Consider the following 24,775-nt stretch of genomic DNA (forward strand, 5'->3'; position numbering starts at 1 on the left):
GGCATGCGAAGTAGACTACATGCAAGCAGGCCGGACGGATTGCGCATGCGAAGTAGTTTGCATTTATATTCTCGTTTCCTTTTAGTTTTAAAAATCAACAGTTTGCGCTCAGTGTCCCTCATATGTGTACAGTCGTTATTCGTGATATAAAACACTCTAGGTAATGTTTGCCCGACTATAGCTAGCTAGTTAAGTATAGGTTTTATGGCACAAAGCAACTGAGGCTATGATGCGCCAACCAGGGCCCAAATAGCCAATCGCAGAATTTTCCTTGGTAAAGACAGTAGGTACTCGTCTTGTATTTATGTCCTTCCTTTTCTGTGATCGTGTATTTGTCGCTAGAGTTTTGATGTTGCCAAAATTTGAGTATTGTTTCAGTACAGTTTTAATGTAATGGGGGGAGGTAAGACAAGTTGGTAAAACAATCTTTATGACAAGCATAATAGAAAGAAGAAACAAAGAGAACGGTGGCGGAGATTCGATGAAACCTATTGTGAAATCAGGTCGGCTGTTTTTCTCTTGTAGGTCTCTATGAGGTTGTCAATGTCATCGAGGCAGTCGTTCACGTCCTTCTCTGGCAAGGTCCTGAGCTTGGCCTCTATGATTTCGCACTTCGCGCCAATCGCATCGTCTTTCCTCTTCGCGTCTACCCGGTTTCGCCGTCGAACCAGCGCTCTCACGTTGTTGGAGATCTCCCCGATTGTTTGCTTCATCTCGTCGTCATACCTACATACAGCTGTAACGAAACGTAAAGAAGAAAAGTACGTGATGAAAAAAGTATCAGGAGACCATGTTTCAACACCTTATTTTTCATTCCTTTCTTCAAACTGCAATTGTACATCAAAGCAAAAGCTACAACGCTAAGTCCGTTAAATATTGACCCTTTTATTGGAGGGTAAATATTGCGCATGTTCGGGGCATGATCCTGATGGCATGCTATATCTAATATAAGTTGACGATTGTTAAGAATGGCCGTATGGGGTGACAACGTGCCAGCTTTCCGCCCGCTGCACGTGTTCCAATCTGGCTGACGGGGCGCACTTCGGAGAACTGCGAATGGCCGGCAGCCACGTGGGGTGCGGTGATCTCAGGAATGTGGTACTTGGCCGAGCCACCCGGGACAAAGCAGAGTTCTACCAAGCCCTCTGACGTCGGCACTGAAAGCTGGGCGGTACCGAGAACTGTCCGGCCTTTTCACCTGTGTGTATGTGCGGCACGTGTATGTGAACCCTCATCCTCCTCCAAGTCGCCAGCCCTCATCCTCCTCCAAGTCGACAGACCTCATCCTCCAAAAAGGCGGGTCATTTTGAATGACGTCGAACTATGACGTCGAGCAAGGGCTTATAAGCAGCGTTTGCCGGCTGCTAGTGTCGTGCTCGTGTCGTGCTCGTTGTCGTGAGCTGTGTGCTCGTTGTCATGATAGATATGTACTAGTGAGCTGTGTGCTCGTAAGCTGTTTGCTGAATATTAGTCTTGCGGGCTCCATATGGGAGTCGCACTAGACTGCCAATGTATGTCCTGTTTTAAATGTAAATCCTGCAATTAAAGCCTGCTCGCCTAGCCCTGTCGTCCCAAGTTCATCTCTACAGCTACGACTGCCAAATCCTACACGACATGCCTACAGGAAGACAGGCTTCTTTGGCCCCAAGTACATGTAGAAACAAATGGCAAACGGTCACAATACATTGTTTAACATCATAAGGCTTTGTTGTAGTAGCAGTCGTTTTGTTATCGACGTCGTTCCTATTTCTGTGTAATTTGTACTTTTAGGTTTCTGGTGGAGTCTTACTGCAGCTGAATACCGCTCTGTGTGGTAAGCCGTAGAATATACTCTTCTCGCGTATATCTTTTGCTAGGCTGTGAATGCATTTGATTTTCAGTCTTCCTTTTCATTTTTCTTGACATATTATTGATTTCAACCGTACGAAGAATAATTCTGATTTATGCATACTTCTAGCAAAAAAAGAGATCCTGAAAATTACAGGAAAGAAAACAAATAGAATTCGAGTACAAAATTAACAACTTTGCATTTCATTTGAAAAGACAAGATATTGCGTTTCTGAATCAACGCCTTTTCAGCACATCTGAAGTGGAAAACAGCGATACATTAATCACCGTCATGAAGTATGCCACTCTTGAGAATACGGCTTGTGCAAAACGCTCCTAAGCGTTGTGCGAAATTCCATGTAAGCTATACAGCCGTATATAAATACCACATGTGTGCATTAGATATGCTACCAAATGCACCCAACAGAATGGATATATTTGTTTTTCTTGCATTTGCCAAGTTCTAGGTGTTGTTTTCAGTTTTTTTCTAATCACCTATTTTCAAGGGCTTCTGTAAAACAAAATCAGCTTCTTTAATTAACGTTATTTTTTACCGACGGTACGACTCCGTTTTGCCCTCTTAATTGACCAAATTTCGTTCAAATCGGATAAGTGGTCACTTGATAGCAGCATTTCTGCATTTTACATGTACCTCAACGGCGAAATTCGAGTTGGGCCCGAGGTAAACTTTCCTCTAAGCACCCTGGGCAAATTTAACTCAAAAAACGCCACAACTTAGAGCACGCTCTCGATATATATGCCGAGGGTATTGCCACGTACCTTCTGTAAGCGTGGTCACTTCTCTCGTTGAGGCAAGGCCGAGGCACGTGTCCACGCCAAGACTGACGACCGCGGTCGCCTCTACGCTGTACTTCGTACTGGGTGACAGACCGCTGACCGTGTAACCCAGCTGTGTGCCGTGCGCTGCGTAGTTGACGCAGTTCCTTTTCGCCGTCTGAGCCACACAGACTTGTATGCGGACGTCCACGTCGAAGCCGTTCGTCCACCTGGCCCTAATTTGACTGGGCGAGATTGCCTCGACTTCGAGTCTGTCGAGCCTGGGAACTGAAGTGCGATCGTCGTACTGTGAGTGTCGCACAGGCAAGGATAAGCTTGCGCAGTCACAGTCTGCAGTCATTTATAACATGAACCGCGTTTATGCGGGTGGGAAATCGTCTCACGTAAATAAACGTGGTTCCAGCTACGCTTCTGTGGAACAATGTTCCAGATAGTATAGGTACAGTCGACCGAAACAGCGCCGTCCGAGCGTTGACGGGCTGGCTGGACAGTGCCTTCTAACCATGATCAGTAAAAGCGATCAGCAAGAAATCGGCTAATCTTGCTGTTAAAAATTCGGCACTGTTAAAGAATCGATCGTGTGTACCTATTTGCGGAACGCTAGATTGAGTTACCGTGGGTTAGCCGATACATGGTCCATCACTTAGAAACAGTGTTCGAAATAACAGCTGCTATTCCACCTGATTCCACCTAAATATTACGAAAATTTGAAGAAATAAGCTATTCAGATATAATTAACACGGTTTCTTATAATTGGTTATCTTGTGTAAAACGATGTTAATAAGAAGTGAAAGCATGCGGAAGTTTTCCACTGAAACGTGGAACCTAAGTTGAACCACATTAGGAAAGTACAACGGGCCACACGAAAGGTTCTATCGATCTAACACTAGCCTGTTACAATTGCCACGCTGAGTTCTGTACACACAAAGCGCTCGCATGCTCAACGTGATAACCGAAAATTCGAATAACACGACAATTGGCGCAGTCCATGCGCTGCTATTTCACCTGTCGCAAACGAAATCTCTCGCAACGGCGTTTTCAACTCGCTCGCACTAACTTCAACGTTCTAAATGGGAGTTAGCGCACGTTAATATTCTTCGCCATAGTAATGCCTCCTTGCTCTATTGTCCGCTCGAGGCCTGTTCCTAATAGGGTTGTTCATACTACGCTATTGCGAACATCACTTCCGGAACTGAAGAAATTCTCACGGTCTCTTTACTTCTCCTATTCCTGTCCTTCTAAGAGGGTCGCAATACGGGACAAATTCAAATTTCTTTGCCCCAAGTAAAACGTATAACTTAAAGACTTGCCTATCAGTCACACTATGGCACTTGCCTTCGGGAAATGAAGTGACAGACTGATTGACGACAGGGCTTGAGCGTTTGGCGTTCCCTCTCCACAGGTACGCCTCTATAGACAGCGTGTATGAACGAAGTACGGCGTCCACCCGAAACGTGTGCTCCCGGTCGTCTTTGTCGACCGAACGTGTCATACAGTTCCGGCCTTCGGCACACAGGTTCAGCAAGAAACCAGTGATGCCTTCGACGGAATAGTTCCAGGATGTGACGATGAAACTGTCGCAAGTCGCCCTGACAACGACGTCAGAAACTGCAGCTGCAAGAAGAAAAACAAATATGCAGAGGAGGGTAATAGTTTGGCCTAAATAAACATTTATCATCCAATTTCCTTCGTAGGGAAAGTGTGAAAAAATGTAATAGTATATTTTATGTCATTTACATATAGCAAATTATATCTGCAATTGATAAAAGTTCCATGTTCTGTTCATTTCTTAAGATACCCAGAAATATAAATGAAAGGCTCGATCTAAAAGGAGGCTTTCTCTCCGAGCACGCGCAGTCTTCGATCATTAATATCTGAACAGATGATAACGAGAGAAATATAAAACATTGAGTAATGCGTTCTAGACATGAAAAAAAAATGCGCGACCTGGACTCAGTTCATGAGCGCAGCTCACATTCGGTCAGCGAATTTGACAATGCTGAGCCCTGGACAGATGTGGCTCATTTGGGACAGATTTTGGCACACAGAGCAAGGGCCACTGTAGCTCATATTTGGAAGTGGTAACAGGCTGTGAAATGTCACTTGCCTTGTTTCAGGATGCGTGTTCGCGTGCTTCACTTATCAGCCAATCATGTTAAATGTTTGTGCACGTATTCTTTTGCGTGTGCTCGCCTTTGCTTTTGTTTACATGCACGTATCTGTGGTTTGCGTGTGTGAAGTTGGTTCTGTGTTCTTATGCGTGCGTCTGTTTGTATGCGAATTTTATGGACGGCCGAACATTCGAACTTTCATATACGAATTGAGTGTTACAGACTTGCTATTCGCATTAGTCTGCGAAATTGAACTATTCTGTGCTTTCGAATCTCGAAACTAACCACAAAGCGTCCGCCTCCATTCCACCCTTTGAATGTGGCTGCGCAGCGAAGCTGGTGTGGACGTCACACAAGTACCAACACCGCAGCAGACGCCAGACGACGTTACACGAGCACCGCCACCACCACCACAATCGTCACGGACGCACGTACGTGCGCGGAAGTGCAGCACAGATCCTCATTGTTCTAGGCCATACACATAGCTCAAGTGCCTTATTGAACTAAATTAATGTTTACAAGTAAAATGCTCAAGAAAATGTTCTAAGTCCGACTTGCACACAAGCTGCAGGCATGATAGCTTCGGTTCGTTATTCGAATACACGAGAAAAGATGAACCTGTTATGAGGAAAATGAAAGGCAAAGCCCCTTTTTCAACTGCCGTTTGAGGTCTCTCTGACTGGCTGCGGCCCCTAGGTGGCGGCACCGTTGGCACAGCATAAATCCTTATTCTTGTAAACCCTCCGCCTAACGCAAGTGCGTTATTGAAGTAATTGAATTTCTCAAAGCAAAATGCGTTAGAAAATTCGTGAAGTACGACTTAGACACAACCAATAAACAGAATAGCATGGGGCTGTGATTCCAATATACGTGAAAACATAATCTTGTTAGGCAGGAACTCAAACACAAACCCCTTTTCCAACTGTCGTTTTTCGGATAAGCGCACCACGAAAAATCCCGACCAGCTAGTGGGTAATGGTAACCGCTTCAGTGTAGAATATGTGGTGGTAGCTTACATGAAAACATTATTTTCGCTTCTGATCTGTAATTTAGGGTTCTCTGCAATCTGTTCACGTAGATTCACCTTTTACGCTACAACCAGTGGTTTTTTTCTTGGAGCGGTACATTTTACACATGTCTACCGATGCAAGTTCTTCAGCAGCTTATTTTCTTGCCGTTGTGTCCATGATATTGTAGCAAACATGTAGCCTTAATGGAAAGAAAGTCATGCAGTAGCAACTGATTTTTGAAAAACTCATTTGAAGCCAGGTGCCAAAGATGACGGGAGGTTATCTGTGCAGTTACTTTATTGACAACTAGAAATTTTGCGTGCGACATCGATGCCAATTGTCCGTGTCGTGGTAGCAGGCTGGTCTGTGTCTCTAAATAGTTCAAGCACGCTACTTAACTATAGCAAAATAAATATTTCTGCTATGAATATGCGTTTCTGCGTTCGACTATTCGATATTCGATTCGACATTCGGTAGCCTGCTCAACGCATTCGATTCGTGCGCGAAATATTTGATGTCCCCCCTCTTCTTGTGTATTTGTGAGTGTTTGTGTGGTTGTGCCTGCTTGTGTGCGCTATGATTCTGCGTGCGTGCATGTGTGAACAGTGCTGTTCACAGGAACGAAGGAAAATCCAGAGGCAAGAGGGCAGGCACGAACAAGCGCTACACTGTTCGTGTGGTGTATGAGCGTGTTTTATTAAGGCTTAAGCCTTTAGCGGCTCATGAGCGACCGGGCGCAATCCGTGGTGGTCGCAGGAAAGCGGTGATCACGGGTGAGGGGAGCAAGGAGAGGAGGCCCCATGCCGTAGCGCTGTGCGAGTGGTCATGTGGGAGAGCGCAGACATGCACGTGGGGGCGCGCGCACGTCGGCGATAAACCTTACAGCCATATGGCTGTGATTGCATCTCATGCTCGCGGCCATGGCGGCGGCCGTTCGCGGAGCACTTCAGAGAACCGCTACATATGCATTCATAGATAGGCTTTCGTTTATCGAAGTTTACCTCAGCAAAGTGCCCATACATTTTTTTGCTGCGTATATATGCGGCGATGGGAAAATAATTTCTCTAAAGCTACGTCTTGTTGGGATATTTGTCTGTCTTCCAGACAGGTTTACTCAGAAACCCAAAGAACAACGATTTGAATTCATGTGTTTAGAAAAACCATGATTCTTTCTGCTTACGCCGGAGATTATTCATGAAATATTCTATGACCATACATTCTGCATATGCTCTGCTTTGATACCAAGCATTTAACACGATGATGTGTCACTGGCAGGTTAGCACTAATGAGTTCTTAGACTCCAGAAACAGCTAATGTTTGAGACACACAAAACATGTTCCGGTTTTCTTTTTTTATATGTAGTACTTAGGAGACGTCGTGGTTTATTGGCGCCGGCTATTCCTTTTCACACAAAGATATGAAAAAAGAATTAACTTCAACACATTAAAACTAAAAGTCAACTCAGAAACACGGCAACATGAAGTCCGTTCACATAGGTGCACTCAAGTAAACACAAAGTCCGGTCACGTTACTATGCTAAAATCAGGCAACATAAGAACGGACGGATTACATGCAAATGAAGGTACATGAAGGTCAAGTGCTAAACGTTCACTATGTGTGTCGTGTCCTGGACATTCTAAAAGACGATGCTTTACATCGTCATCCGCGTGGCAATAAATGCATGCTGGACTATCAGCTCTCGAAATTTTTTTGTAGAAAGCGTTTCGTGTACGTCGTACCGGGCTACAGACGGTGAATGAGCGTTTCAAAGGCCCTGTCTGCATTAAATGTGGACAGGATTATAAATTGATGGGAAGGGCTAACGTCCAATAAATGTGAATATTTCGAGTTCTGATCAAACCATGTCAATTTTCAACCACGGGCTGAGATCTGTCTCCGTATGTGCCGCAATACGCCTTGTGTTAGAGGAAGACCATATGTGCTGTTATCAGGAGAAAGGCGAAAGCTGACATGCTGTGCTTCCTATATCGTGCTTTTGGTTATTTTCTCACTGAACCCTTACTTTTTGGACCCCGTCTATAACGATTTATGTGTGTATGTTCCGCTGAACCGTATATCGCCGCTGCGATAGTTTCAGGGAGTGTCAGAAACCCCTTACCCTCCCTGTGGCTATGGGCCCCGTTGCCCTGCCGTACTACCAGGTCCCACCAGGCAAGGGTTTCTATGTGGCTTCATGAATGGGTCAATACAGGAGCGAGTGCAAGGTCACTCCACCAACATGCTTCATAGCATTGAGCAATCTCATTAACCAATAATTCGGAAAGTACGTCACCGACCATAGCTAAATCGAAATGAAATTTGAGATCCTTAGGGACCCCAAACGTCGTTTCATTTTGAGCGCGTCCAGTAACCTGCTTCATTTTCAACAGGCCCGCAATGAGTTTGTCGGCCAGAAAATATTACACCGAACTCTCAAATACACAACTAATAGGCGTTCCCAGCAGCATATCTCAAAAGTATGACCAAGGAAGCCATCATTTCACCTTCACAATTATTCACTGAAGGTTACTGCCCAATAATTTCAAACTTACGCAGCCCACTTGTAGTAGCGGAGACCGTAGATGCAGGACCGAACGATAGCTCCTTTTCTTCTTCGGTGGCGCTACGAACTTTGATCTCGTAGTTCGTGTCTGGCGTCAGGTCTTCGAGGATGTGGGTCACATTGGGTGTGTAACCGTGAACGCAAGCCCCTCCGTCCGAAGGACAGGCGTCGATGTCAAAGTGCGATGCGGCATCTTGGCTGGGTACCCATTTGAGTTCAACTGATGTGGGTCCCATCTGCGTAGCTTCAAGGTGCTCCACGGTTGGGACTGTAATAGAAAAAAGCGAGCATCTATAAGAGGGAGCTCCATAAAGGCAAGCTTAAGGAGTGATAAGTTTGTAACTGTGGACACCTGTCACGAATGTCCCTGACACGGGAAAGGCTCTTACTTCTTTTTATGTGCCCATGTAGGGAACATATGTATCTTTTTATAGTTTTACATCGTGACATTTAGAGGCTCTAGGCTATATTCTCGTACAATCACGCATTTTCGCTGGTATTACCAAACATATGCTGTTTTTATGATTTTGTGTAAGTTACCCAAAAGCACAACGTATTTACCTGTCTCTTTCTGACACAATAAAAGCTTCCTTGCTCACGTTTCGTTGTCGTGAAGAAGATTCTTTCGCTTCGGCCGTTCGTGGTGTCGCCAGCTACTTCGACGTAGGCGTGGACGTTGACCTGGTAGGTTCTACCAGACGCGAGGTGATGAAGATTGTGGCTTGTCTTTTCAGTTATCATTGACTCGCATCTGGACGAATCAGTCACAAGGCACACCGTCATGTTGTAGCCAGTGACGGGGCCCGTCGCATTGTCCCACTTGACGGTCGCTCGATTGCCACCGTGAACCGTAGCCTCAAGACCAGATATCTGCAACACTGTGAAACAGGAAAAGCGACAATGCATCACGCATACACAAAACAAAGTGATTAGGACTAGTCATTGAGAACTGAGATCAAATAGTTTGAAGCCGTGGGACATTACCCCTGCTGGAGCTGTCGTAGACTTCTCTCCTGTACATCCTTGAGTGTGCGCCATTTCTTAAATGTACAACTGAGGCCTGTGAAACAGGGTGAATATATCGATCAATTCAGAGAAAATCAGAGGAGCTTGGGCTAAATTAAAACAGCTTGTGTGTTTTCAGTGATCACCATGTCATGTCTGCAGTGTTACAGTCATATATAACCACAGCAGAAATTGTTGCGCAAAACTCCGAAGTAAAAGACAGTTATCTTGTGACCAAGCTGATAATTTTTGATATTTCAAGAAATTTACTCAAGTTATTAGCAGTTTGCTGCAAGCTAGAAAAGGAATTTTCGGTTTGTTTGCTAAGGCCAATACACCTACGCAAGCAGGCGTTGGAGAAAAGAAAAACGTTGCGAGTATACCACAGTTTTCTAAGCGCTTGCTCTGAAAGCGTAGAAATGTATCACGGTACAGGGATTCCCTCCGAATCAAGAGATGTTGAAATGTGTCCCTTGTTACTGAACAGTCGTTATGAGCACTGCCGAAAACATTTCATTCGGCAAATGGGGTTTGCTTAATGTGCATAGATAATGTTCAATTACAGCATTAGTACAAATTTTCCTTGCTTATTACATAAAAGTGTTACGGATGAGCGACTTCTTAAAAGGTTTCTTTTCTGATTAACTAGTCTACCGACACAGTCTGAATCTTTATTGGAGTTGGCTCCATAGTGTGGCAAAAATGCACGTTCTAGTTTTGAGTCTAATGCTTTGCGCAGCAAGTTATTGTCTTAGTGTCCACCCAAAATTACCTGGACTGTGTGCACTTTAGTTACCCAGTAACATAACTTAAAATTAAGCAAAACGCATGAAAGCTGCTAACAGCGTCACAACTTCCCTTTTATTTTTCACCACTAAGCCATCGCGGTAATTTGTTTTCACAAAACAATTATAATATTTTCCTTTCCATCAGAATATCAGTGATGCCACATTTCCCAATAACCAACAAAGAACATGTATTTCATGGCTGTATAGAGTGTTACTTTTTCTACAGCTTCAGGAAAGTCTGTATTTGTCATTGGACTGCTCGTTGTTCTTCTTACAGCTTGCAAAACTCACAGGCCTGCTCTATTAAGAACGTACCAGGGGAATACCGTTTGATGCATAGCAGGTAACACTACGGCGGCTAGAGCGACTTCTCTGGCTGTTCGCATCTGCGACGAAAACGCAATGCGTCACACGTCAAAGGAAGAAATAGGTACGCATCGTGTAACTTGTAAGCTTGCAGAATATGATGTATTCATTACATTATTGACATTGGCTATTATCCTAGTTCCCAGGAAGCCGTTAAGTGACAAATTCCTGCGACTATCGGCCGAAGATCAGTACTTGTGCTCGTGACCAAAAAGATCGTACTTCTCATATTGGAGGCGCGACAATGCACAAATGTCACTTATAGCAGGCTTGCGTGGACAAGCGGCGCACGAAGTAGCTATTGCGCAGAATATCATCGCGGGGCCAAACCACCGCTCTGCGAACCATGCGGATTGAGAATTTCTTGACTGCACTACTCGTGTAGCTTCCGCATCGTCGCCTGTTTAATATGAGTCGTAGCCATGCCTCCTTAATTCGCGAACAGTTTGCGCCGCGCAATGTCTTACCGCTGTTCCGGAGTTCGCTTCAAAGTTGACCCAAAGCAGTAGAAACAACGTCGCCGGTCTCTTCATCTTCGCTGCGAGGCCACGAGTGAAACGAAATCAACGGCCCTGGTGCCCTCCTTTCTTTCGCTCTATCTGTTGTAGATTCTGTTCGTCAGCCGGACACACGCAACATCATGAAGGAGGGATATCTCTGCGCTGGTCTGCGTCACTCAGCGCACTATCGCCCGTCTCGCGTGTCATAGTATGAAACCTAAAGAGAGATTTACACCCCGCAACGTCTCTTTCGACACGGAGAGTTTTCGGGAAAGTCCAAGACGCCCCCGTAGTCTGCTGAGGGTTTCGTTATCTTAAGATTACTCACAGCCGAAACGTGGAGAATTCATCGTGGAGGTCTCAGTCTCTAGGCGACACAAAGTTAATTTGCGAATTGGGCATTGTGGTTTGAGAGGGAAAATTCAGTTCCTCACTAGCTTCAGAACAAAGTATTCTTACGTGGATGTTGGGATTATAGACATACTGTATTTACAATGTCTACACAAGAATTCAGTTCAGTTAAATATGGCTGACCAGCAACAACACGCAGCAGCTAGCGTCTCGCGATATTCTTCTTCCTTAGTCTTCTTTTATCCTTCGGTAACAGTATTCACCTCCAACGCACCTGTTGGAGAGAGAAAGAGAGCCGTCATAAGGGAAAGGCGGAGAAGTTGACCAGGCTGAACTCGGTTGGCTGTGCTGGAGAAAGGGTAGGGAACTTAAAGATGACACGTGCTCGAATCTCCGTGGAGCGGAGGCAAAGAAAGCCTCGCTGTAAAATTGTGCATGACATGGCACATTTTGCCGAAGTGGCTGCGAGCCTCCCACAGCCTCATGGAAAATTGATATGTGTGGGATTCTAACATTAATGTAAAATAAAGTAATTGAATCGACACATGGCTCAAGTGTGCTTTCGGGAAGGTCTTAGGTTTCGTTTTATATTTGTCCTTGTATTTCGCTTGATCGACAAAACAACAATAGCAAAATAGGCCTTTGAGAGCTCTGCAAATAAATATTGTATAATTTACAAATAGTGCAGTTCAACTTATTTTCTTGGGCAGCTGAAACATGCGACATTAAAAATAAAAAGTAACTTTAATCCTGTGATATACTGCGCCTCGTTTAGTACACATATTACGAATACCATTTCAGATCTTACTCTATTGAAAAATTAGGAATTTGTAAAGTGTTCCAATGAAAAAGTTTATCACAAGGAGAACGTTTTATGATCAGTTCAAAAGGCAGAAAATGGCGTTTCTTGAACTTACTCCCATAAAGGATAGAATTGCATCAATCACAAAAAGGTCAAGCTTTTCGACCATGGTATCGCGATTATAACGCTTATGAGGCATACCGCTCGGTTGTCAGCTGCCTATCTACTGCGTTCTTTATTGAGCATGGATTGCAGATGCTGTGTAACAACATAAAAATACAATTATTCGAAAGTCATTTAAAGCGAATTAGTAGAGCTTGCTTATAGTCTTCTGAATCCAATGAATTATCTCTGATAGTCATTGACGCAACATGTGCACATTATCTTCCGTGGTCATGGCGTCGGCATGTTGCTACCGAGCTTCGCGTAGTAGGCGTAACGTTTCAGGGCGGTTATGGAGACATACCGACTACGCCGAGCCTTGCGTCGCTTTGGAACTTCTCTTATTTCTCTGCTACAGCCATCGCACTGGCACGTTGCGAAACCACTTCTCCAACCTGCAAGGTTCACCAACTTCTGGTTCGAAGTACGTGCTCCTCCGGCCAATCAGCGATGTCTGGAGGCACCGAAGCCACTCCCTCCCCATGGGTACCTTCGTTCTGCCCACTGGCCCAACCTCTCTGGCAGTCCTTACCTCATTTTATCAGCGTAGACAGTACATCCCGACAGACAGTCACTACACTGTAAATAATCCCCTTGCCGTTCTCCAAACCTGAGAGTATTTCACTTGAATTTGATTTAATCATCAAGAGCCATGAACTAAAACTTACCTTGTGTATACCACATTCTAACGGTGGTTACAACATCTTTACTGCAAATCATGCCGCGGTCTCGGTGTGGCCCCTGTTGGGGCCCCCCTGAGACGACTTTAAGGCGTGGCTCATTTCATCTAGTAACCTGCAATAATTGATTCTTATGTCGCGTTTTACAAACTCCAGGTTAGAGGTGAGCTAGCACTTTGAGCAGTGCTAGTGATGATTGATGAAGGCGACGTCCATTTGAAATGGCAATCGAAGAAATCCGTGTTTTTTGTTTCGTGGTAGGAGCGTCTCTGAGGAGCTCTGCTAGGCTCAATTGTTAAGGGACAATAACGTCTTCGTCACATAAGTCTTTGTAATGAGATAGCAATTATCGGGATATTCCAGCTGCATTTTCACCGTCAACGTAAGCATCGCCGTGATGTTTCTTATAAAGTCCAAGTGCGTTAACATCGTGGCTGCTCGCCGTATGCTGAGGGGCCAAATGAAATAGGGAAAGGGTTAGCCGATAAGCATTTGCAGTCTTAACTTTATAAATGCAAGCATTAGAAGACAACAAACGACACATATTTAAAATATCTTCCATACAACCACCCGATGTAATAGCCCAGTGCTTTACAGTGGGCTATTACATCGTGTGTAATAGTGGTGATGGCATTGCGCTGGTAAGCTCGAGGTCCCTGATTCGACCCTTGTGTCGGCGATCCAATTTAGATGCGGGTGAAATGCATAAACGCTCGTGTATTTAGGAACACGTTAAAGAACCCCAGGTGGCCAAAATTATTCCAAAGACCCATACTATAGCTTGCCTAATACTCATATGGGGGGTACATTTGACGTTCAAATATACAAAATTTAATGTGTTAATATAGAAAAACGTTTTCCTTTTTTTATGTAACCACAACCCTCGCGACAGGAACGCGGTATAGAGACTTAGTCATCAGATGTCACGCCGAGCGCTCAAATGAAAGTCTACGCAGCTTTGTAACTGAAGCCCGATCGCAGATCTCATTGGCAAAATTTTGCGTCGACTAAGTGGCAATGTAGTTGAATGCATATATTAGATTTCGCTCGTAATCCTGGTCCCTTGGTGTTGCGTATATAAAACTTTTTCTCACAAGAGAAATCTTATTACTTAATTCACAACTAGCTTATATCGAACAATTACTTGTACACTGAAAATGATACGCAAATCTCGAATTTTATTTAATATAACAAATATGAATAAATATAAACTTCCAAAACATTTAACCGCATCGTCCTTCGAGTGCTTATGAACTCTGTGCTTTTCTGCAATTCATGATTACGACAGTTAACAGACTCTTCCATAAATTAGGAATTTCCTTACCAATGCATATTGTGCATGTATTGATTTGCAAATTTCTCTAGTGGATATCTTCTTAATTTCTTTTTCTTTTCTTTTCATTTCTTTCTTCACTTTTCTGCATATTAGTTAATATTGTTTGTAACCACTAAGTTTCTAAGTTCAATTGTGCTTTATTGGAAAATATATAGTGGACCGGGCGTTTCGTATTGCAGTTTGCGCGACTATCATACATACATCTTGATCATGCACTGACAATGTCCGGCTATACGGGATGACGAGGCTAGTTATGTGGTGGTTAACACTGTTCTTTTCTTGCCACGCTCGGTTTCTTCCCTAAAGCTTAGCATAATAGCAGGTTAGCATAATACTATTTCTGGTCAACACACTTTCAGACATCCGTAAACTACTAAAAAAACATCACTTAATCAGCTTCAGAACTAAAAAGTATTGTGATATAAAAAAAACGAGCAGGATAGAATTTTATTGCGCCGTTTTATACCGCCCCCCTGTTTTTTCTTGTTCGTTTAGAGCTCCAGCTACATATTTGGCCAAGTACCAGCAAGCCTAAACTTCTCACATTTCTGGTAGTTTTACATTTGTATGACGTGCTTGAAGAACAAAGCATATTGGCCGTTCGGACACAAAGCCTGACGCCGGAGTTGTTGCAACAAATGTAGAATTCAGGAACATGACTGTATAATACTGACAATAGAAATTGAAAGCCCAGGTAAAATTAGGCGTTTGAAAAGGCTCAGAAATACAGAAGGAGATCTGCCGTCTATAGGGAAGAGTTTGCAAAGTCCTGGATAAATGTTTAGGCCGAACGAAACTTACCCTTATTGCTACCGAACGGTTGGACAACTCACTGACACAGTTTCGCAGTCTTTGATGTATCTGTTGCACACATCTGCAAAGACTTTGTATAATTCTAGCAGACTCTATAGAACTCACATCTAAATACAGTGGAATTTAGTCTTTTGAGGTGGATTGCCAGAAAAGGCAGATAATACTTGTTTCCTGAGCAAACGCACTATCCAGATGGCTAATTCGAAAAATTCTTTCATTACTATTTTATTAGTCACTTGTGTTACACAGCAAATTTGTAACATAAAATTATTGAAGTCATGTTCGCTTAGCAGCTAAACTAAAGCGATCACCACCATAACCAATTTCGAGATTTAGGACCTTAAAATTGTGCCAGCAAGAAAGATATATGATTTTGTATTCTTTGTCGTCCCCAGTGTCTCTTTCTGTTGGTCTTTGACTTGAGTGTTATGTTTTTTCTGGAAGCTTCAAGCTACTGTTCGGTGAACAAAGCTTGCCTGGCAGCGGCAGCCCGCAAGCCACTTCAAAGCTGCTACGACTTCGCGAACTTTGGATAATATTCTTTCTTTTTTCAAGACATGAGCCCTGCGCTGAGTTTTGCTGCCGAAGTTTTGATAACTGTTATAGATATGCCCTTAACGCCGCTCCACATATCTTCCACTGGTTTAGCGGGATATTCTTGCGGTTACGTTCTACGTGCTTGGGGCAACCTGCGTGGCATAAAATAAGTTAGTGGCAGGTGCAAGCAACTCCACCGAAGGAAGAACAAGCACTCATACAAGTTTGTTCCGCCTCTCCAATCAGTAAGGTGAATATTTGCAAGTGTGTTCCATGTACTTAGCTCAACCTATATGGAATAAGATTACGACTGCAGTAAGGCGGATGAAGCAGTTGTCCTAACTACTTAGGAGACATTAAAGCTTCTGCTATACGAGGAAGCCTGGTCAGATAACTATAAATAGGGCAAGATCTCGAATGCTTAATTTCTCGCTGAAATGTATTCCGAAGGATACTTCTTTCGGAAAATGACGCGGAAGACAACGGCGAGTATATAGAATTTGTCTCGTAAGTACGCCTCTCGTTTCCTGTAGATGTGTTTACTTCTCGCGCAAACGGCACTCACTGCTTGTACGTACTCTTGGACTCAAGACGTATCACTACTTTGGCATTTTCTTTATTTACATAATAATATATCATTCAAACACAACCAAGCAAAAAACACCACAGTCCACATCACATGCACGTTCATTCTTCTGTGTCTTCATTTCGAATAAATCTTCCTCCTACATTCCTTCGGCACTCCTCAGAGGTGTGCGTTCCCTAAGAAGGAAAAAAATAGACACACCTTAATGGGAGGAATAATGACGAAGTGTACACAACACTTATTTAAAGAACCGCAGCACTTTTGTTAAGAGATATATCCACTCTCTCATGGGTAACGCGATGTGTCCTCAAAAGTTCATACCAGATAAGTAAGCCTACATAGGACCACCAGACCCAGGTGGCACGTCAGCTCGCGCCAACTTTCGATACGTATTGGCAGTTCCTAGCCAAATTATGGCCTAGGGTTACCGCTATAACCAAGCATTCTCTCATGGGTAACACAATGAGCCCTCAAAAGTTCATACTTATATATAAGCCTGGGTACAACCCTTGACTCTAATTACACATATAGTACACTCTTAATCGCAGCCTCCTTCAGTTTCAACTGTAAGTCTTTGCTGTAAGTCAGCTGTGAGTTTTTGAAGATGTTTTGAAGATGCTTTGATGTATGTAAGCGTAAGAGCGTTCCACATAAATTCACAATATACCTATACAATTTCTTTAACGACATCAGAGGATAAGTACATTAAGGAGCACGCCATACATTTGAACTTTTTTATATTTGCGTAAAGCTTACCCTGTCCTCTTCTGGAACTTCTTGTACAGGAAGTAGGAAGCGACGGCAACAATCAGAATGAGCGGAATGAAAACCGCCAAGAGAATTGTGGCCGTTGAGACGCCTTGGCCGCTTGGTGCTGAAATAAAATCAAAAGCTATCGATATGACGCATTGGGTACAACTACGCTTGGAATTTATTCGTTCATTTTCTTATTTAGACAAATTCAAGGCTATTGAGGCTACCAATACAAACATAAATGTATATCACGCGTGGAGCATAGACGTGAGAGGAATGAATGAACATGAACTATTTTGCAAACGCCCAACCAAAAGCGGGAAAACTAAATCTGCTACAGGAGCAGCCACAAATCATAGAAAGTGACTTTCACTTGCAGTGTTTAACATGGATAAATGAGTAATTAAACAGCTGGATGCGGAAAGTGTTTTATTTCTTTGTGGTAAATCGAACGGAGGCCGCTAATAAGATATTTGTGCTGCAAAGAGAAAGGTGAGCATTCTAAAGTTGCGACGTTATGTATTTCTGACGTTACGTGTAGCGATTCTAAGAAAAGGTCTTCTTCGCACCTTTGTCCCTTCCTTTATTCTTTCATTTATCAATTCAGAATTTATACCGAAGTTGCTCACGGCAGTTCATCGGATGTACTCTTATATGAAGCAGCTGAATAAAAATAACCTACAGGAGAAAATTCGGTTGGCATAGAATATAAATTCGTAAGTCTTCTGTACGTTTCCTTAGCAGAATTTTAGGTTATGCATGCATATATCTATCATAAACACCCTGCACTTTCGCGTCCCGTACCAGAAGTGTACGGATGAAATCATCGGGAAGGTCATCATATGGCTGATTGGTGACATTTGAATACGTTGACGATCAGCTAGACATGTAATGGCTACTTGCTGTCCCTATACAGTCAATCCACTTTTCTTTGAATTCGGGTGCTCCCATTGCCGAGAACGTGCTGTTACGTCAGTGCCTCTGAATATACTTAATACGGCGCATTTACCGTTATAATGACAAAAGGCTTGCTCAGATAGTGTTCCGATTCGCGATTTTAGTCAACCGAGACGCCAGCGTGAAGTATTTTGAATAAAAGCAAAGCTTTGGTTATCCATGCAATTCAATGCTTGAATGTAGCCAGCTTAGGTGCACTAAGACGCACTTATCTGTTGGCTCGATTCCCGCAATTTTTTCATTGGCTGGTCAATTTTTTTAGTAGACAAACGAGCCACAAAGCTTTCTGGTCACTGATAAAGGGCAAGAAATTATTTGATGTTTCGGTAACCATACAGGTTTCTTCGTGACAATGAAGGAGATATAAGGTGGTCATAAATTTAAGCATGTCAAAATTTAAATAACTATACAACTACTTTTGACATCACTTTTTTTCAGATATGCTTCGTGAGCAGGCTTGCTTTAGTCAATCTTTTGGCTATGGGAGTAGATACTTATTCTACATTTGACAAGGCTCAACATTCAGCTACTTCGCATGAATTCATGATGAAAAAAGCGCTGCCATTTCCGACACGTACACACGAAGAAAGGGTACGACGGAAGTACTCACTATCCGCTCATTTATTAAAAAAACGATAAAGACAAACATGTTCACAGGAACTCTGCAATGTTCAGTCTGGCTAACCGACGGACAATCCCCTAAGCCATGTTCGATAATTGCGTTTTATAACCTTTTTGGGAGGTCGTTTGTGTAAACATTCTCCGACATTTAGCTCCATTGAAGCATGAGCATTTTCTCCTTGCATGTTTTCCTTTTTCTTCCTTGCTTTGTGAGTTCATCAGCAGACGAAACGCTATTCGGAACTTTTGTCATTGTGTTTTTCGGTTGTCCTTTTATTAATTTCTTCTTTCATTTTTTACTAGTCTAGACGTCTTACGTTCATGGTCGTAATTAAATGAATTTCATATGTAACTGCAAGTTCCACAGAAACACGTAGGACGTAGTAAGCATCAAATTGACTTTGGAAACTCAAAATTGTGGAATAGGTAAAAACTCTAATTGGACCTTGAGTTGAACATCATGCATGCGGACACACTCGCACGCCGTTTTACATAACGTTAAATTGGCTACATTAATGTGAAAAATACAACCACACGCTAAACTCGTATTCCTAAACATTGTCGTTACCTAAAATACAGTATTTATTACATAAACATCGGGCGTCTTATAGTAATACAGTACCTTCGTGGATGAGGACCCAGTTTCTCATGAATGTTTTCAATGGTTATTTATTTGTTTCACTGCAGGCTCAAGTAGCTAATATCCACGAGCTGTTGCCTGGAACTTTCGCGTACAAGCAAGCAGCTTCAAGCTATTTGAATATTATGTATTAGCCTATGAGCGCTTTATGCGACATATCCTGTAACGTGTGAACTTTCCTGCTAGTAAATGTCTAACACCGTCGCTCAATGCTATGACACTAATCTGCTGCTACAATGGCGCAGGTAAACGATTAGGTACATTGCCATAGTGTTCGCATTCCGGAAATGTTTGAGTACAAGAGATTCATTTGCCCTAAAATTTAGCTACGAGACAAATAATTTTATATGATGAACATTTTACAGGTCCCTACACTACCAAACTTGCCATAGGTTAGGTGTTTCTTCAGAATTCAAAAGTATACCTAGAAATTCTTCAGAATAATATTGTCTACTAATCAGTCAATCTGTAAGATTGATGCTCTCACAGCTAAAAGATAGACGAAAACTAGGCCGGTCAGGTAGAATATTAAAAAAGTACAAAGGCTTCAAGTCGCGTACCAAATCGAAAGTTAATTGTGGTTTAAGAATAACACGGCCTTCTACACTATCTCCGAAGCCTAACACTTTGAAAATTTCCTAATTTACACTTCTTTCCTGCTTTTAGGATTTCGCCCTTATGTCAATATTGAGAAAAATTGAAAAGCTGTGGCACCTACTTTCAGCTTGTGTTGTAGCCTGGAGCGTAGTACGGTTTCCGCGCTTGATGACTGACTCCACCTCGTTGAATGCGTACACCGACACGTCATACGAGGTGCCAGGAACCAGCTTCGTGCAATTATAGTGCAGATCCGTGGTGACCGCGTCTATATAGCTGTCGCCGTGGCTGAAGCTCACGTTGTAACCGCTCAGTGGGCCATTCAGGACCTTCGGTTTTTCCCACTGCACCAGCATCCAGTGTGTACCGGCTTCCGGGGCTTTGAGGTCCAGTGGCTCCGATGGCGCTGAAAGACGTACGGCACCCTTCAGTCTTTCTAATTCACTATGACTGATGGCACCTTAACGGCTCGTTTCTTCAACTAGTTGAGTGAAGCAATAAATACGAAAATACTTTAAGATTCCGCCAAATGATGGTTGACGTCTTGTACAGAAGTGTCCTTTCAGTCACAGCCACGAAAACGTGCGTGCCGTAGTGACATCAGTCTTGACTTATAGGAGGAAAGAATGAGGTGCTCTGTGCAGATCAATGTTTGGTATTGACAGCCTTATGAAGACATAGACAATGGAAGAAAATAACGCATACTGGACGTTAATTGCTATGTTTAGTTTAAAGGTAGAAATAATCAGGTAAATGAAAATGAAAGTGCACAGAACATTAAGTTCCCGCAGAGGGGCACCGATGCCGCATCTGCCGCCTTACAGGTATGCTGCTTTGCCAATAAAAATACGATGGAGGACATTCTCGCAAAGACTTTCGAGAGTGTTTATGTACAAGATTATCTATTCATCTTAGGCACAGTAAAATGGCCAATAAACCATAGTATGCTAACTCTTAACATCAATGCTACCAAATTCGAGGCCTCCGCCAGGCAATGTTTATTTAATAAAAAAGGTACCCGCCGGAGCTTGATCTTCTGCTAGTCCCAACCACACAAATAAATTTTTCTTGATACGATTTTTTTTCTCTTGCTTTCTTTCTGGTTATATCGTTCTATATATTGACTGCCTCATATAAAATTTATATATTTCCATCTGCAGATTACGTATCGTAAGCTTCTCAAGTAATAAACGTTTGCTCCTGGTTTCATCCCCACGCAGAAGTTATTACGCCAGAAAGAAATCTTCGCAAATGTTGCGACACCCTGCATACCTCGTTTCTAAGACATATCAGTGCAAAAATAAGGCTGTTCAGTCATGACTATTGTGTAAGAATCCGTCCATTTGTGAACATCTTTAACGTTATTGGTGGGCCAGGATTGTTTAAATTATTAAAATCAGTACCGTAGTAAAACAGAGATGAAGATATTGACGGCACACACATGACGCTTTTTCTCTGTCCTAATTCTCATTGACTGTATTTTTCTCCCAACTGCGCTGCATTTACTTAAACCTTAGAACGCGCCTAGTGAAACCAACCTCAAAACATCCATTCATAATCTGGCTAGACACCGTTTCATGACTCGTTTCATCGTTTCATGACAGCCTTTTCGCGACCCCGTTTCCTGACCGCAAAATCAACAAGGCCACTGAACCACAAGAGGGATAAGAACCACCAATGCTTAAGTAGCGTGTGCACTGGGAATTCCAAGAAAAAACATATGCTTCATTTTTTTGTCACCTAGACAACTGATCAGTGGATACGAACACCATTTTTCTCACCTGCAAAGTCCGTTTTGAATTCGAGACTCCTGCTCTGCCCGCAGCTTGTTTTGCTAGTACAGGAAGCTACACTAACATGGTACTCCTTCCATGGTTCCAAGTGCTCGATTGTGATGTTCGACTGGTTGGTCTCGTACGATGGCTGCTTGTCGACTGTGATGCTGAAGCCAGTGATATTGTATCTGGGGTCATGAGGTTCCTCCCATGAGAGTTCGACACTGTCCTCTTTTACGTCTTGCGTTTTCGGACGTGGAGGTACGGGGCCTGCAATAAACATGGGTAATTACTGGTCAATTTTCGCCCGAATATTGTTTGAAATATATTATTTTATTTTTACGTGCACAGTTGTAAACCCAATTATTTTCAGCGCGAATACAAATTTCAGTTATAATTGTTTACTCGAGATGTATGTTTGGTACCCTCATTTTATGCTTATTCTCTGTAATCATATACCACCACTGTTGGGCTAAACTGGCCTGCGGCATCGGGAAATAAATAAATAAATGTCAGGCTGTGCGCGGCACTCACCCAGAAATGTCGATGAAAAATTGTGTAGAAACCACCGACGATGAGTGCTCATTTAATAGATTCGCCAAACACTTCTACAAAGATATTCGATTTAATAAAGGTATGCTCCGCTTGAAATAATATTTGTCGCATTGAGGATATTTAGGTAGCGCGTGTCCCAAACCCATCTGCGCATTTGTAGCTCTAGCATAGCTGGATATATATATATATATATATATATATATATATATATATATATATATATGAGTGTGTGTGTGTGCGCGCGCGCTCTGGTTTGTCATATGTGTGTCGCCATGCAATCTACAAACCTTCGGGTGCCCTAAAGCTATCGCGCGAGGGCTGCTGCGTCGGTAATATAATTGACTTTAGATGACGGTGAAATTTAGTCAACCACTGACTGCCAGCTAAAAACCACGAACACGCGCGAGGCTCAAAGATAGCAATTCCCTTTATAACTGGGCTTCACTTGCCTGACTCATTCTCAGAGCTTTTCAGAGCTTTTATCAGAAACATGGGTCATAGGAAACATAGGAAAGTATGATTTAGTGGTAAAAGAATCTTTCCTTTCGTACTTTTGTGTAGCATTGTTTAACCGCGCCCCCCCTTTCTTCGCTAATATTCACAGAAACAACAACAACAAAAAAACAACACGAATCAGTTGCTCGTTTCGTACTGTGAAAGGAATATTCATTCAATGGTTTTAAAACTCCAAAGGAACACTGGAGACACCATGGCGGCCTCCAGTATTTCAATATGGCTAGTAGACAAGGGGTCAGCGAAGGAAGGTGAATCGACGTGCTCAACACTAGGTGAGGAAGGAAAACTTCAGGTGGGAGTCAATGTTTCCAGCACAAGTTCCTTTTCCGAAACGTTGGCTCCAGCCTTAGGCTCCTCTTTTTCATCCGCTCCTGATTGCTACTACTTATAAACTAGTAGCAGTAAATTGAACAACCTAAAGCTCTTTAACGCGCACTTAAACTGAATTACACGGGTGTTGTTTTTTTTTGCATTATCGCGATCATAACGCGGCTGCCGTGAATGCAAATCCGACTCTCGATTTTGGGCTTGGCCTTGCAATGCAAAAGCCACTGAGTTACTGTGTTACTTTGATTTGCAGTTTAAAGCACCACGCCACTAGACATACATCCATTATCCGCTTGATGACGATTGTGATTTTGTATAGCAACTTGTTGTACACTTTTTCTTTTTAGTACAAGCTTAGCATATATTTGAATTAAAAGGCTACTAGTCAATAATACGTAAGTATTGTTAAACGCGAACTTTTTTATTCAACTTACCTTTGCCGAGCGTTTCGAACAAGAGCTCAGATTTCGGGCCGTAGATCGTCTGATTGTTGGATTCGCGCTCGTTGTACGCTGATATAGACACATTGAAAAGATTGAATTCATGCTTTAACTCCATCTGCTTTTCAGTCAGATCTCCTGGAACCTCGGTGTATATTGTTTCCTTCTTGTCTTCGTTGTAGACTCGAATTAGATAGCCGTCAAGGGGTCCATTCGGGTGATCCGGCTTCTCCCACGTCAGGAGAACGTCGACTTCCTTTTCAACCGAATAGTTGAAATTGCGCACTTCTGAGGGAGCTGAAATAGAGAAAGTGACACATTAGCACGTGGAAAAGAAGTTACGCTGTCTCTAAAGTCCGTGTCTCTAAAGTTACGTGTCGCAAAAGTCCGGCGTCAGTGTCGGCGGAGTTGTCCGTGAGTGAAAATTTCCCTATATATTTCTGCATATGTACATGCCACGCCTTGCTGTTTGACATGTAGTATATGCAGGTTATACTGTCATACCATGCGATCCCTAAAGTTACTCATACGCTGACTTACGTTCTTGAAAATGTTATTCGTCCGAATTTTTAGAATGTCAGCCCACGTACAAATGTCACGAAACAAAACACCGACAGCGCATACTTGATGTTAACTCTTCTCATACCTAACAATTAGAAGGGCAAAATAATAAATGAAACCTGATGATGCAACTTTTTTTGAAGCGGCTGTGCACTACCTTCGGGATGGGCCCCCGCGAGAGGCCGCCTTGCTACAAGAAACGGCTACCATCGTGCATAGAGCTCACAGCCAGCGTTTCCCGGTAAACAATAGGCTACAGAAACTGTGCCTGCCGGGAAGCGTGAGAAGCAGTCAGGGATCTTTGATTGCTATTTCCTTTCCTTCTTAAGGGCGAAGGTTAAGTAACCTTCAATTTTTTTCGCCACAGTTGTCAAAATACTGATTTCATCATAGCTGGTACACAATTCGATATGATGTTTACGCGAAATCTTCAGAATCTTTCTCAAATCGTAGAAGTGTCTGTTGTGTGCAATGATAATGCTAGCGTGTCTGGCTGCACAAACGTGCACACGTTAGGTATAACCTGAAAATCATTACCTCTATCTGGAGTAATATGCTAAACACACACACACACACACACACGCACGCACACACACACACACACACACACACACACACACACACACACACACACACACACACATATATATATATATAATCACCCTATTTTATGTCCACTGCAGGACAAAGGCCGCTCCCTGCAATCTCCAATTACCCCTGCCCTGCGCCAACCGATGCCAACTAGCACCCGCTAATTTCCTCATTTCGTCACACCACATTGTCTTCTGCCGTCCTCTA

The 24,775-nt window shown here is 43.0% G+C and overlaps 2 protein-coding genes and 1 long non-coding RNA gene across 3 annotated transcripts in view; 1 reads left to right on the top strand and 2 right to left on the bottom strand.

The window, feature by feature from the left end:
* The window catches only part of LOC129387928 (uncharacterized), a 21,225-nt gene extending 17,114 nt beyond the window's left edge, over positions 1-4,111 (top strand). Inside the window, exon 3 of the long non-coding RNA XR_008615081.1 lies at positions 4,028-4,111. This is a non-coding gene — a long non-coding RNA (uncharacterized lncRNA). The remainder of the gene's footprint in view (positions 1-4,027) is intronic.
* On the bottom strand, positions 409-11,273 carry LOC126544566 (collagen alpha-1(XII) chain-like). Its single transcript, XM_055077706.2, has 7 exons — positions 10,936-11,273; positions 9,294-9,369; positions 8,909-9,187; positions 8,299-8,577; positions 3,961-4,239; positions 2,608-2,892; positions 409-736 (listed from the first exon to the last, which is right to left on the bottom strand). Exons 1-7 carry the CDS (start codon positions 10,999-11,001, stop codon positions 489-491), a joined length of 1,512 nt encoding a protein of 503 aa, XP_054933681.1. The 5' UTR covers positions 11,002-11,273; the 3' UTR covers positions 409-488.
* A 4,976-nt stretch (positions 11,274-16,249) lies between these two features.
* LOC126544567 (fibronectin-like) overlaps positions 16,250-24,775 on the bottom strand; it is a 32,208-nt gene continuing 23,682 nt past the window's right edge. The window contains exons 9-13 of the mRNA XM_050191920.3: positions 23,411-23,713; positions 21,585-21,848; positions 19,925-20,209; positions 16,992-17,109; positions 16,250-16,411 (exon numbers count right to left, since the gene is read on the bottom strand). Of these exons, the coding sequence (XP_050047877.1) occupies positions 16,375-16,411; positions 16,992-17,109; positions 19,925-20,209; positions 21,585-21,848; positions 23,411-23,713 (1,007 nt within the window). The 3' untranslated portion in view covers positions 16,250-16,374. The remainder of the gene's footprint in view (positions 16,412-16,991; positions 17,110-19,924; positions 20,210-21,584; positions 21,849-23,410; positions 23,714-24,775) is intronic.

This window comes from Dermacentor andersoni, chromosome 10 (genome assembly GCF_023375885.2).
Source record: "Dermacentor andersoni chromosome 10, qqDerAnde1_hic_scaffold, whole genome shotgun sequence".
NCBI classification, from domain to species: Eukaryota; Metazoa; Arthropoda; class Arachnida; order Ixodida; family Ixodidae; genus Dermacentor; species Dermacentor andersoni.